Source organism: Brachypodium distachyon, chromosome 3, assembly GCF_000005505.3.
Source record: "Brachypodium distachyon strain Bd21 chromosome 3, Brachypodium_distachyon_v3.0, whole genome shotgun sequence".
Classification (NCBI taxonomy): domain Eukaryota; kingdom Viridiplantae; phylum Streptophyta; class Magnoliopsida; order Poales; family Poaceae; genus Brachypodium; species Brachypodium distachyon.
In genome coordinates this window covers 17940159-17954050 of record NC_016133.3, presented here as the reverse complement: position 1 = coordinate 17954050, position 13892 = coordinate 17940159, and the positions used below count along the sequence as shown (strand labels likewise).

Below are 13892 nucleotides of genomic sequence, written 5' to 3'. Positions count from 1 at the left end.
ATCCAGTGGTAACCATAAATCTGATAGCTCAGCAAGGATAATGAGAATCACTAATGAATCACACACCAACCGTGAGAGCCGAAACTGCCACATTTATCAATTTCATTTAAACTGAGGACGAAAAAGAGTTTCTTTCAAGAACAATAAACTGAGCACTGCCAGGTGCATTGCTAAATGCCTCTGTCGCTTTCAGCTTTTCTGTATTGAGATCATCTTTTGCTTCTTCTTTCTGTAGGGGATCAACGGAACGGAGTATAATATGGCTCTAATATATTTGATGAACCACAATATTTGGATCATAAAGAGCCTTGGGAGGTGTATAAAGGAGGATCACCAATGTGTCAAACCATAAATCTGGTTGCTCGCCAAGGATAAGGAGGATCATTAATGTGTCAAACCAACTGTGTGCGCCGAAACTGCCGCATTTATCAACTTCCATTTAAACTGAGGACCAAAAGAGTTCTTCTCTCGAGAACGTCAATTAAACTGGGTACTAAAAGAGTGCCCACTGGAGTACACATAGCAGGTTGATGATGAGCTGCTCTATAAATTAACACATCTTACATGTCGATCTCTTCATGTCCTGCAGCCACTGCACGTACTGCCTGCAAGAATGGCATTCTCGTTCTTGCCGGAACTACTAGTCATCTCCATACTTATGCTACTTGTATTTGCATCCTTATATATCAAGTGTACCAGATCAACGAATTCTTTGTCGCCGCCGCTGGACTGGCCAATAGTGGGCATTCTCCCTGCCCTCGTCGTCAACGTCCACAGGATCCACGATTACATGGCCACCGTCCTAACTTCCACGGGGAACAGCTTCATGGCGCCTGTAGCCAGCATTATGCGGTTCTTCGTGACATGCGACCCAGCCAACGTCCAGCACATCTTCACCTCCAACCATGCCAACTATCCCAAGGGCGAGGACTTTGCCCAGATCTTCGACGTCACGAGTGGCTCCCTCTTCACCGCCGACGGCGAATCCAGCCGCCGGTTGCGTGCAAGGCACCAGAGCGTTCTGAGCAGCCCACGGCTGCTCGCCTCCATGGCCAAGTGCTGCCGCGACAAGCTGGAGAAAGGCCTCGTGCCCTTCATGGCCCGCGTGGCGACAACCGGTGCTCCGGTCGACATGAATGATCTGGTGACGAGGCTTGTGTTCGACCTGTATGCCACGGCGGTCTTGGGCGTGGACCCCTGTCGCCTGTCCCTCCTCGACATGCCGCCCCTGCAAGTCGCGGACGCCATGGACACCGTCATGGAGGTGGGCTTCGTCCGGCACATCGTGCCGCCGTTCTGCTGGAAGCTGATGAGACTCCTGATGGTTGGCCCCGAGAGGAGGCTGGCGGCTGCGCAAGGCGTGCTTCGCCGGTTCACCATGGAGATGGTGGAGAGGAGGAGGAAGACGGCCGGCAGCAATATTGGCCCGCGTCTGGAAGCGACGACGGCTTCATCATCCATTGACGACGACGTTCTGTCCAACTACGTCAATGACCCAGAGTACTACGAAAACGGCGACCATTTGCTCCAGGCAACGCTCATCCTCTACATGATCGCCGGGAGGGACACCATCGGCACGACCTTGCCGTGGGTCTTCTACAACCTCGCCAAGAACCCACACGTGGTGTCAGGCATTCGCAAAGAACTTGAACCCATCGCGTCCGGCAAAGCAGCTGCCTTCCTTGCAAGCTCTTGTATATTTGAGCCAGAGGAGCTCAAAGCCCTGGTCTATCTGCAAGCCGCCATACTGGAGTCCCTCAGGCTGTACCCGCCGATTCCAATCGAACGTAAGACTGTGGTCAGCAGCGACGTGATGCCGAGTGGCCATGAGGTGCGTGCTGGCGACATCGTCCTCGTTTCCATCTACTCCATGGGTAGAATGGAAGATCTGTGGGGCCCGGATTGCCGGGAATACAGGCCGGAGAGGTGGCTCTCAGAGGACGGAGGCAAGCTGCGGCACGTGCCGTCTCACAAGTTCATGGCGTTTAACTCGGGGCCAAGGATGTGCATTGGCAAGGACATCGCCATCAGTCAGATGAAGACCATCGTCGCCGCTGTGGTGTGGAACTTCGACGTGGAAGCGCTGGACCGTCAGGAGGCCGTGGAGCCCAAACTGTCGTGCCTTCTGCAAATGAAGCAGGGGCTCAAACTCAAAGTCCAGAAGCGCCAAATGTAGTACTCCTATATTTGGGATCTAGGTCGGCCATGTTCAACTGTGGAGTCCTCTGCAAATGAAGAATTGGCGCAAAGCCGCGGACTAATTGTCTGGAAGCAAGAAATGTAATATCCTTTCGTTTCAAAATAAGTGACGTGGATTTGTATCCACGCATTTATTTTAAGACGGAAGGAATATACAGTAGTACCATCTTCAGATCTAGGCGAGGCATGCAAACATATACTACTAGTATGAATAAAATGCAAGCGGCAAGTTCTGGTGTTTTAATTGCATCCGGGTATTTTGATACTACCATGTACAAATGAAAAAAAAATACAAATCTGTCTGCTTACGCGAATTTACTGCATATTGTTATCTGCTCGTTTTTTAACTTTTATTTGGTACAGTTTGCCATAATATATTACTAGCATTAATAAACAGCCTAGAATATAGGAAATAATAGTAGGCAAAATGATAATATTAGATTTGTACTTAAAAGTATTTATAATGAGGTACCTTTTGTGTCACGCGGTAAAACTCAAACCTTAGGACGTGTGGTTACCTCTTTTTGGACAGGGACTGTAATGAACACACAGTGCCTTTACGGAGCTCAAGAATTTGTCTAGTTCGTAAGACTGTATCAATATTATCCGTTGCTTAAAGGATGACGGCCGGATTTGAGAGTGCAGATGCTATGCTTTCCAAATTGTTAAGTAGGTGATACAATGACGGCTTTAAATTACGAGTATAAATTTCAAGAAATCACATTTCTTGAGGTAACCTTCTCACAGAACCACATTTTTAATAAACTACACTTCTTGAGGCAGCCTTCTCACAGAACCACATTTTTCGAAAAAATTCTTACAGAACCACGTTTTTTTCGCCTAATCTTCTCAGTTTACCCAAAACCGATGTTTAAGCGAATTTGACACTTTTCCTTACAGGTGAGGCCCGCTGTAAGGTCCATCCATTTATGCATTCAGCCCCTGCGTATTTTCATATTTATTTTCTCCCCTTCTTCTTCCTCTTCTCATGCTCCCCTTGCTCCCCTTCATCTCCTCATGCTCCCGCACCTTAATCTCTTCTCCAGAATCTGCTCCATAGCAGATACACCTGGGCATAAATCGAGAAGAAAGAAACACCAAAACGAACAAACAAACCACCGCGCCATTGCTTCCTCCACTTTCCCGATCTGTCCACGAGGCGTGAAGGCGGATCCGGAGGGCTCCGCGAGACCCCCAAGCACACGGGGAGCGCGAGCGCGGCGGCCATGGCGGCCGCGCCCAACAAAGCTGACGCCGCCGCCTTCCTCCTCCACGCGTCGGCTTGTTCCTCGCCCCGCGACGCCCCCTCCTCCCCTGCTCGGTCGGCGTCGCTGTCGCTGTCCCGCCGCCGTCGCCCGTACGCGCCCCGCTGTGCGCCGCCCACCGCCTTCATCGACGCTGCGCCCCGGCCGGCAACCCCAGCGGCGGAGTATGAGACGGAGCCAGTGAGCCACCCCGATGCTGCGGAGGAAGGGGAGCAAGAAAGGCACTGCCCTGCCGCTCGCTAGTGATCCGGATCGAGTTCGTCGGGGAGCAGCTTCAGATCGGACGGCCGGAGTAGGAAGAGCCGGGGAAGAGGAAGAAGAAGGAGGAGAAAATAAATGTGAAAATAAGCAGGGGCTGAATGCATAAACGGGATGGACCTGACAGCGGGCCTGTGCTTAAACATCGGTTTTGGGTAAACTGAGAAGATTAGGCAGAAGAAGTGTGGTTCTGTGAGAAAGCTGCCTCAAAAAGTGTGGTTTTTTGAAATTTACTCTTAAATTATTTTAGAAATCTTATTATCGAATAAGTAGCGCTCTTCGAACTGAGTGCAGCTTAGCAGTTGGTTTCTTATGGTGTAATCAGTCCATCCAAGTTCAACTCCTGAACTTGACATGCAAGCTTGCATTTTTCTGTATTTATTTCAGAACTTCATCAATCTCAAGATCCTTCTAGAGATCATAACGGTAGGCTTTATGTTCATTCGTTCTTGCGTGCGTGTTTGTAAGCAGCTAGTATGGTTTAAAAAACAGAACACATAGTGTTTTTATTTGTTTATCAAGTGGTTCCCACGAGAGATGTGGATATGAATGATGGTACCATCATTTATATAAACTAGATAATATCCCGCACGTTGTTGCGGAAATTTTTAGTTAACACACCTGAGCTTTTAGTAAAATTTTAGTTAACATACATGAGTGAAAAGAGCAAGAAAAGAGTAGTGAAAATGTATAATGAAATTGTATGATAGATTATAAATTCTTCAGTTAATTGAGATAGCTTGAGTTTCCCACTAAATAGGTGTGAACAAATTCATGATGTAATGATGTGGCATGCTTGCATGTTGAAAAAAATTAAGTAGTGGGTTTCTCGTACTTAGATATTAATAAATAATGATCTAACATTTTGTTTTCATTCGTGTGTCCCTGAGGCTCCTCAATGGCACCTGCCTTGTGTTTACGGTAAAATAATCCAGAAAAATGTGACACTCATGTCAAATCTAGAACTTGAACCTGGATGGGCCGATTCCACCACAAAAACCAAACCACCGGAGTTAGACTCAATTCACTAAATTTTTTTAAATAAACTCACATGAACCACACAATTTGGATGGAAAGCTAGGGATGTTGACGCCACGGGCCTCGCCGGAGAGGGTGACCCATGAAATCAGGCAACGATTGGTCAGCAGACCTTCCCCGTTTGCACGGTGTTCTAAAGTCTTACTCCCTGTGTTCCTAATTAATTGACGCCCGAAATTTCGCAAAGAACCCTTGATATTTCCCGAAATCGACCTGCAGCCCACGGTCTAACAGAACTTAAAAAAAAAACTATAGTTTTTCGAAATAAACGCGCAGTCCACGATCAATCGAAGATGTGTACTGTAGGTTGATTTCGTAAATTAATCTGCAGTGATGCGGCTGCTAATATCACTGCTCCGTCTAGCAACAACAGCATGCCCAGAAGGTACAAGACAAGAAGCGCATGAAGAAGGGAGAAGAACTTCCAGAAAATGAAGATTTATCGGCAGACTCGTTCGAGGAGTACTGCCGGGAGCAATGAAAATCTTAAGTTGGAACTGTTGCGGATTGAAAAAACTCGCGGCAGTTCGGTCGCTCATGGATATCCAAGGGCAGGTGAAGGCGGATGTTGTCTTTTTGTCCGAGACACGTCTTAATAATGTTAAGGCGGATGTTATTTGTCGCCAGTTAGGGTTTGATTCCATGTTAGTCGAGTCTAGTGATGGTAGAGCAGGCGGTCTTGTGAGAACAATATCAATGAAATTTCGCTTCAGTAAAAAAATAACTAGTGCCATTTTGTATGAAGGATGTGACTCATTATTACCCCCAAAAAAAGAATGTTATTATAACCATTTGTATCCCGAAACTGCCTTGCATACGATTAACACCTTATCCGATCTCTGTACGACTAGACTCAAATTCAATTTCTCGTGACGTGTCCCTCACGGCCCCCACATGCTGACAGCGCCTTGGTTTGAGTCTAATCGTACAGAAACGTCGTACGAGTTCCGTTGTATGTATAACATCGTCGTATATCCGGAGGTATATATTTTTCTGAATGATGCTTTGCTACCGGTTGTACGAATATTTTCACTTCGATCCATGTGCCGGCCCTCTTCTCTCTTTTTTTAAAGGAGGGAAACTCCCCGGCTCTGTTTCCTTCTTTTGTTCTGAATTAAGCTACTTAATGATCTTGTAATATTTGTAATATCATGGGTCATGTGGATCTTCCAATACAGATCCGGGCTGATGCCTTTTCTGTCATCTCTTACTCGCTCCGATTCGTAAGTAAGTGTTTTGATTTAGTACAAAATTATATTAAAGTTGCAATAATATCACGAGGCATTCATCATGTATGGATATCGGAGAGAGTCCGTGTCGCACCAGTGGCACTCGGGACGTCACCGCTGCGCGACGCGTGGGTCACCTCGCTTGGTTCCCGGAAGGATCGCGCCCCGGGCAGCTTCCCGCGAGATGCCCGGCAAGTCGCCAGCCCGGCAGGGCTAGCCGGATTGCAGGAGTTTGCCTTGCGGGGCACCAAGAGGAATCCCGTCTGGGCACTTCCCGGGAAGGTCACTTGCCGGGAGGATGTTTCCGGGCGCAAGCAACCGTTACAAAGGCAGGAGCGAGCGGCGCCACGTGGCGCCTCAGCAGGCACGCCGCGCGCGGGTTTCGTCAGGACGAGGAGTTTAGCACACGCCAGCATTTAATGCTCTGACCAAAAGGGAATTTCCTATCTTTTCAGCCAACAGTGACCCGCCTGGCGTAAATTTCAGGCGCATAAACCCCTAGTTACAGGGCTACCTAGTTTGCATGCAAACCAGCGCACCGAGAGGGAGCTGCCCTAGCTCCCTGCTTGCCATTTGTCACCCATGCACCGTGGCACCTGTGGCATCCCCTTCAGGAGGACCCCCGCCAACGGTCAAAGGGGTTGGACCAGTCCTCAGTTCACTACTAGTAATAGTCCAAAGTAGCAACCGGTACTTAGCCGAAAAGAGAGAGCCCCCGGGGACTCCCCCCGGCAACCTGTAAACCCCAGTTCCCTGGCTAATAAAAAACTCAAAAGCAGAACGTAGGGTTTTACACCTCAGGCGGCCCGAACCTGGGTAAAAAGTGTTCTTGCGTTCATCGTGCTCGCACGCTTTGCATTGGTCCCGCCGGCGATCGCCGGAGCGATCCCCGCAGCCCACTGCCAAACCTAAAAGGGGGTGCTCGTGTATCCCCGGTGTCAGAGCCCCGTGCTACGACATCTGGCGCGCCTGGTAGGTTAAGCGAGAGGAGAGCTCGCCGGAGATTGCCGGTGCCGTCGTCTACGTCAACATCGGCCTTGTCTGCCCCAGCAGCGAAGCCAGCCACCATGCCTCCTAAGGGGGCTGGTGACTCCCGGATCGACCCGCGTGAAGCCCCAACGGCACACACACGGTCGCACGACGTGCAGCCCGCGTCGCGGGCTCAGGAGAACCCTGAGCCTTCACGAGCGCAGCAGTCGCAGCTGCCCCCCCCCCCCCGCCTCCTTGGCCTTCGGTAGACAACCGGCTGAGGGGGCCAGCAGCTCCAAGTGTCGGAGCCAGTCGCGCGAGCGGCCACAACACCGCCCGCGCCGGCCAGCGAGTCGAATCGCGGGCCGAAGACGTGCAGCGGCAGCTGCGCCATGAGCACACCGTGTTGCGAGCGACACTGACGGGGTCGCACCCCACTCACCCGGGTGCGCCAGGGGATAGGGCGGAGGGCAGCCGGTCGGAGAATCGATTGCCCTCGGCCCAAACCCCGGCAGAAGCCATCATCGCCGCGCGGGTCATGGTGCGGTACGAGCCGTAGCAGGGCACGCCGGCACACGAAGCGTGGAGCGTGGAGTTGGACGCACTCCTCGCGCTCGCCGCCCAGTAGCCACAAGGCGAGGGCGCCCCAGAAGGCTCAGGCCGCGGGCAGAACCCGGGGCGCGGGGACGCGCCCCGCGCCTCGCGATAGGGAGAAAACCCTCCCCCGCAGGGAGGGCAAGGAGGCGGGGATCCTGAGGGGTCCTGGGACTCGTCACCAACCATCACGCGGGGTGACGTGCGCGCCGTCTTGAATGCCCACCAACAGGAGGATCTCCGCCAGCGCCTGGAGCGTCGGCACCGGTGCGAGGTAGAGCGCCAGCGCCCGGAGGAGCAGGAGGATGCTCCCATGGGTGTCGAGGATGGCTGCACCGCGTTCACCTGTGAGCTGCGCCGGGTGACGTGGCCCCGCAAGTTCCGAGCATCGGCGCTCGGGACGTACGACGGGACCGTGAACCCGAAGGATATCCTCCTGACCTACACGTTGGGGATGCACGCCATCGGCGCTGACGACAAGGTCAGGGCTAACTGGTTCCCGATGGTCCTCAAGGGATCAGCGAGAACGTGGCTACTCAACTTGCCTGCCGGGTCCATAGCCACTTGGGCGGACCTGCGCGAGCTGTTCGTGAGCACGTTCCAGGGCAGCTACAAGCGCCCGGGAACCATGGCGGAGCTGCACACTGTGGTGCAGAAGCCGGGAGAGACGCTGCGGAGCTTCATCAATTGCTTCTCCAGCCTCTCCTACTCCATCCCGGAGGTGGAGGCTGTTGCCATCGTCAACACCTTGGCGCCCGAGCTCGCAGCTAAAGCTGCCGCGAGCCCAGCTGAGGGCTCGCAGAAGAAGAGCTCCCGGAAGCGTAGCGGGAAGCAAGTTCTCGCCGTAGAGTCGGGGGCTACCGCGAGGCCTGCGAAAAAGGCCTCATCTGGTGGCGGGCCTAGCGGCAAGCCGGGCAACGCGCCCTGTTGCCCCATCCATGCCAATGCCACCCACGATGCACAGGATTGCCGCATCCTATAGCGCATCAAGCAGAGGCGCGAGCAGCGCCACGAGGAGCGCCGAGCTGCCGACGCCTGCTTCAATTGCAGCGACATCGGGCACCTCTCCCGGGATTGTCCGAACGACCCCAGAGTGGGGCCCAAGCCTGCCGGTGGGGGCGCCGGCAGGGAGGAAGCCTAGGGAGGACGCGGACAGGCCCGTGCCGGCAGGGAGGGCCCTCCCCGGGGACGAGACAAGGCTCGCGCTGAGGAGCAGCGTGAGTCTGATTGCAGCGCGGGTGACGAACCCGGCTTCCAGGAGCCTCGCGACGTCGCCTGCATCCATGGGGGAGCTTACGCTCTCTCATCTCACCCGCGGTGAAGCTCCTCACCCGGGAGGTGTGTGCGCTGTTGCCGGACGTGGAAGCGCAGCAGCCGCTGAAGTGGTCGCACGTGCCGTTCACCTTCAGCGCCGACGATCACCCAGCCCGGCAGCTGTGTTCAGGGGTTCTACCCTTCGTGGTCTCACTTATCATCAACAACGTGACGGTGACCAAAGTGCTGGTGGACAACGGAGGGGACTGAACCTCCTGTCCGCCAGGTTAATGGAGAAACTCCAGCTGCCGCTGGAGCGGCTGAAGCCCACTGATCTGTTCCGGGGAGTGAACCCCGGGATCGTGCGCCCCTTGGGGCGCATCACGCTGCCGGTTACCTTCGGGTCCCGGGAAGCGTTCAGGACCGAGCACCTGGTGTTCGGCGTGGCGCACACCCCGTTGCCATACAACGGGATCCTTGGTTGGCTGGCGCTGACCAAGTTCATGGCAGCGACCCACTGCGCCTACGGCGTGATGAAGATGCCGTCCACGTATGGCGTCATTTCCATCGGGTGCGACCTCAAGGACGCAGCCTGGTGCATCGGCGAGGTTGTCAGGGCCATCGCCGCGGCCGACTCCGGCGGCGAAGACGCCGCCAGGATTGGAGGCCTGCTGCCGGGCGATGCCCCCGCAGCGAAGAAGGCCCGCGCTGCCCCGCAAGGACTTGCCGGGGGAGGCGCAGGCTCGAGCTCATGCCCCGGCATGGGCCAGAAGCTCAAGGAGGAGACCGCCAAGGTGAAGAAGCTGCCCCTCAAAGCCCGCAACGAGGAACGCACCGTCACCGTCGGTGCGGACCTCACCGCCGAATAGGAAAGCGCCCTCGTCACTTTCCTCCGGGAGAACGCCGACGTGTTTGCCTGGGAACCGTCGGATCTTCCTGGAGTCCCTAGGGAGGTGATTGAGCATCGACTTGCGGTGCGCCCAGACGTCCGCCCCATCAAGCAGAAGATCCGCTGGCAAGCAGAAGATCCACCCCATCAAGCGACATGTGGACAAGCTCAAGGCTGCGGGTGCTATCAGAGAAGTACTGTACCCCACTTGGTTAGCTAATCCTGTTGTGGTATCCAAGGGGGAGAACAAGCTTCGCATGTGTGTAGATTTTACCGATCTTAACCGTGCGTATCAAAAAGATCCTTTCCCTGTACCTCGCATTGACCAAATAGTAGATTCCACCGCCGGTTGCGATTTGCTGAGTTTTTTGGATGCATTCTCCAGCTACCATCAAATTAAGATGGCAGTCGAAGACGAGGAGAAAACAGCGTTCATCACCTCGGTTGGCTGCTACTGCTACACGTGCATGCCTTTCGGGTTGAAGAACGCGGGCTCAAGATTCCAGCGTGCGTTGCGCGAGTGTTTGGGACCCCAGCTAGGCCGAAACGTAGAGGCTGCGTTGTCGCGCTGGGGCGCTTCATCTCAAGGCTGGGCGAATGCGCCCTACCCTTCTTCAAGGTGATGAAGAAGAGGGGCCCAATCAAGTGGACCCCTGAGGCTGAGATGGTGCTCCAGGATCTCAAGCAGTACCTGAAGTCGCCGCCCGTCCTCGCCCCCACGCCGGGAGAGCCGTTGCTATTCTACCTAGCGGCGACCGACCAGGTGGTCAGCTCGGTGCTGGTTGCCGAAAGGGAGGAAGACCACCCGGGGGCTGAGGTTGTGGGGTAGGGGGCTGAGCGGCCCCCGGCAACCACCTCGGACCCAGGGGTCATCGCCGAGCCTGCGGCGCTGGCGCCCCGCACGCGGCTCGTTCAGCACCCGGTGTACTTCGTCAGCACGGTGCTGCGCGATGCCCGTACGCGATACCCGCAAGTGCAGAAGCTCTTGCTAGGGATTCTGCTCGCGTCGCGCAAGCTGCGCCACTATTTCCAGGCGTACCGCGTCACGGTTGTGTCAAGGTTTTGCCGCGAGCGAGCCCTCACCAATCGTGAAGCCACCGGAAGGGTGGCCGAGTAGAGGATGGAGCTGTCGGAGTTCGATCTGCACTTCACCAACACCAAAAGCATCAAGAGCGCGGCTCTGGCGGATTTCGCCGCGGATTGGATTTCGTCGCGCGGCTCTGCAGGGGGCTGGCGTCGGGATCGTCATCGAGTCGCCCACAGGCGATCAGCTGAAGTTCACCATCTAGCTCGACTTCCCCAATTCCACCAACAACACGGCCGAGTATGAAGGGATGCTCGCCGGGTTGCGGGCGGCGATCGCCCTGGACATCAACCAGGTTAACAGCCCGCAAATGACAGCGTACAAGCTGTCCAAGCTGGCAGCGGAGCACCGGAAAGTTCCGTCGGGGGTGTTTTCACACAAGCAGACTGCGCCTTCGGTTTCCCCCAAGCCGGCTGCCGGGGAAGTCCCCCTGGCAACCGAAGGAAAACCTGCAACAGTGGAGGTCCATGCCACTGATGTAGCGGCATGCATGAGCAGGGAAACCCCACCTTGGGCGGTGGATATCGCCCGCTACCTGGAGGGAGAAGCCCTCCCGGAAGATGACGTGGCCGCGGAGCGCCTAGCCCGGCAAGCCAAGATATACGCCCGGGTGGACGGGAACCTCTACCGGAGGCGTGCTAACAGGGTGAGGCTCCTCTGCGTGCCCCAAGACGAGGGGTGCGCGCTGCTAGAGGAGATACACCGAGGCACCTGCTCACACCATGTCGCTCCCGGGCTCTGGCCGGCAAGGCGTTCCGGCATGGCTTCTACTGGCCTACGGCATTGGCTGACGCTGAGCAACTGGTCAGGACGTGTGAAGCAGGTCAATTCCATGCGAAGAAGAGTAACCAGCCGGCGTAGGCCCTGCAAGTCATTCCATCCTCCTGGCCATTCGCGGTCTGGGGGCTGGAGATCGTTGGCAAGTTGCCGAGAGCGGTTGGCGGCTACGAGTACTTGCTCGTGGCCATCGACAAGTTTTCCAAGTGGGTGGAAGTGGAGCCAGTGAGGAAGGTGACTGCGCAGGCAGCCATCAAGTTCTTCAAGGGCATTGTGTGCCGGATTGGTGTGCCCAACGGCATCATCACCGACAATGGCACACAATTCACGAGCGCCGTGTTCCAAGCGTACTGCGAGCACATGGGCACCAAGATCCACTTCGCTTCTGTTGCTCACCCAAGGAGCAACGGCCAGGCAGAGCGAGCCAACGCAGAAGTGCTGCGGGGGCTCAAGACGAGAACCTTTGACAAGCTCAAAGGCCACGGGAAGCACTGGGTCCAAGAACTCCAGCCCGTGCTGTGGTCGATCAGGACTACACCTAGCCGGGCAATGGGCGAAACTCTTTTTGCCCTTGTCTACGAGGCAGAAGCGGTGCTGGCCCTCGAGCTCAAGCATGGATTCCCTCGGGTACGCGCGTAGGGCAACAAAAGCCAACACGAGCAGAGGGTTGATGATCTAAACTTCATCGAAGAACTTCGATGCCGGGCTGCTGTGCGAGCTGCACGCTACCAGCAGGGACTCCGCCGTTATCATGACAGGCGGGTCCACCCCCGGGAGTTTGAGATCGGAGACCTTGTCCTGCGCCGGATACAAGCAACGAAGGCCGGGAACAAGCTGACTCCGAAATGGGAGGGCCCCTTCCGGGTAGTGAAGGTGACCAGGTCGGGGGCTATTCAGCTAGAAACTGAAGAAGGCTTGCCGGTGCAAAATAGTTGGAACATAGAGCACCTGCGCAAGTTCTACCCGTGAAGCGGCGGAGCCCGACCCACCGGTGATGCTCCAGTAGCATGCCTCTCGAACTAGTCTAGCCGGGCAACCCCCAATTGTAAACCACTAGTTTTTGTGAATAAAGATAAGTATTTTCCCCTCAATTTCAAGTTGCCTCTATTAGTCGTGTGGTTTTCCTCCTTCTGTCTCCTGCTCTAGGTACACAGAAGTCTCTTCTCATCCTTGGTAGTGAGCAGGGGGCTGCTGGAGCCTCAAAAACAAAAAACCCACTGCCGGAATACTCCGGCACGGGGTCATGCCGTTGCCGGGCCCCCCGCAACGCGCATCACGCAGGAGCTGCGTCCTGGGAAAGAAAAGTGCTCACATCCAAGTTTGGTATCGACCCTTTTGTGCCCGGGGGCTAGGAGGCAGGAGGGTTACCCGTGCTTTATCTGTTGTGCCTTTTTTCGTGTAGTTCGAATTTTTTTGCAGCATCCTGGGCTCGGTAAGAATCTTTCATGCGGGGCAAGGACGGAGTTGTGCGCACTGTGATGCCCGTGGGCCGCTCATGGGGGGCGTCAGTTAGCGGTGCCCAGTTGTGCGTGGCAACCGCACTTTGAGGCTCTCAGCGCACTCCGAGTACCCTGCAGCCGGAGGGAGCCGCCACGTGTGCCGCGGCGACTTGGCACGCGCGGTGGCAGGGCCCGTACCATGCTGCAAGGGGTGTAGCGCCAAGTGTGCCGTGGTGACTAGGCGCGCATGGCAGCGAGATTCTTCACCGCGCCTATAAAAGGGAGCGATGGCCATGGAGCAGCTCAGAGCGAAGCCAGAAGTCGGCCGCAAAGGCAAGGGAGGCCACAGAGACGCGATGGTGGTGCATCCATCAGTGCTCAGCGCCGACGGGTGCACTACCATTGCATTCTTGTCACACCCCTCCACCAGGCTACCCCGAGGCGAGGGTTGCCGCGGAGACGTTGTGGTGGCGCCGCCCCCGGTGCCCGGCGGCGGCGGCGGCCCTGCCACAGCATTCCTGTCGTACCCCTCCAAATGGTGTCCCTAGGGCCAGGGTTGCCGCGGAGGCACGTTGGGGGTGCATGCCATCAGCGCTCCGCGCTGATGGGTGCACGGCCGCCGTGCCCTTGCCGCACCCCTCCGACAGGTGTTTCCGAGGAGAAGGTTGCCGCGGAGACGCTATGGTGGTGTCGTAGCTTGGGGCTTTGACACCGGGGTGTGCGAGCACCCCCTTTTTGGTTCGGCAGTGGGCGACGGGGATCGCTCCGGCGATCGCTGGCGAGGCCGATGCGTGGCCTGCAAAAACGCTATGAACACATGCACGCACGTTTTACCTAGGTTTGGGCCAGCCGGAGGTGTAAAACCCTACGTCCTGCTTGTCTGAGCTCGTATTATCA

At 55.7% G+C, this 13892-nt stretch overlaps 1 protein-coding gene across 1 annotated transcript; it reads left to right on the top strand.

Annotated features, from left to right (window-relative positions):
• Positions 1 to 517: 517 nt before the first annotated feature.
• LOC100828703 (noroxomaritidine synthase) lies at positions 518 to 2443 on the top strand. Its single transcript, XM_003571538.4, has one exon. The coding sequence runs from the start codon at positions 614 to 616 to the stop codon at positions 2174 to 2176; it is 1563 nt and encodes a 520-aa protein (XP_003571586.1). The 5' UTR covers positions 518 to 613; the 3' UTR covers positions 2177 to 2443.
• Positions 2444 to 13892: the final 11449 nt, after the last annotated feature.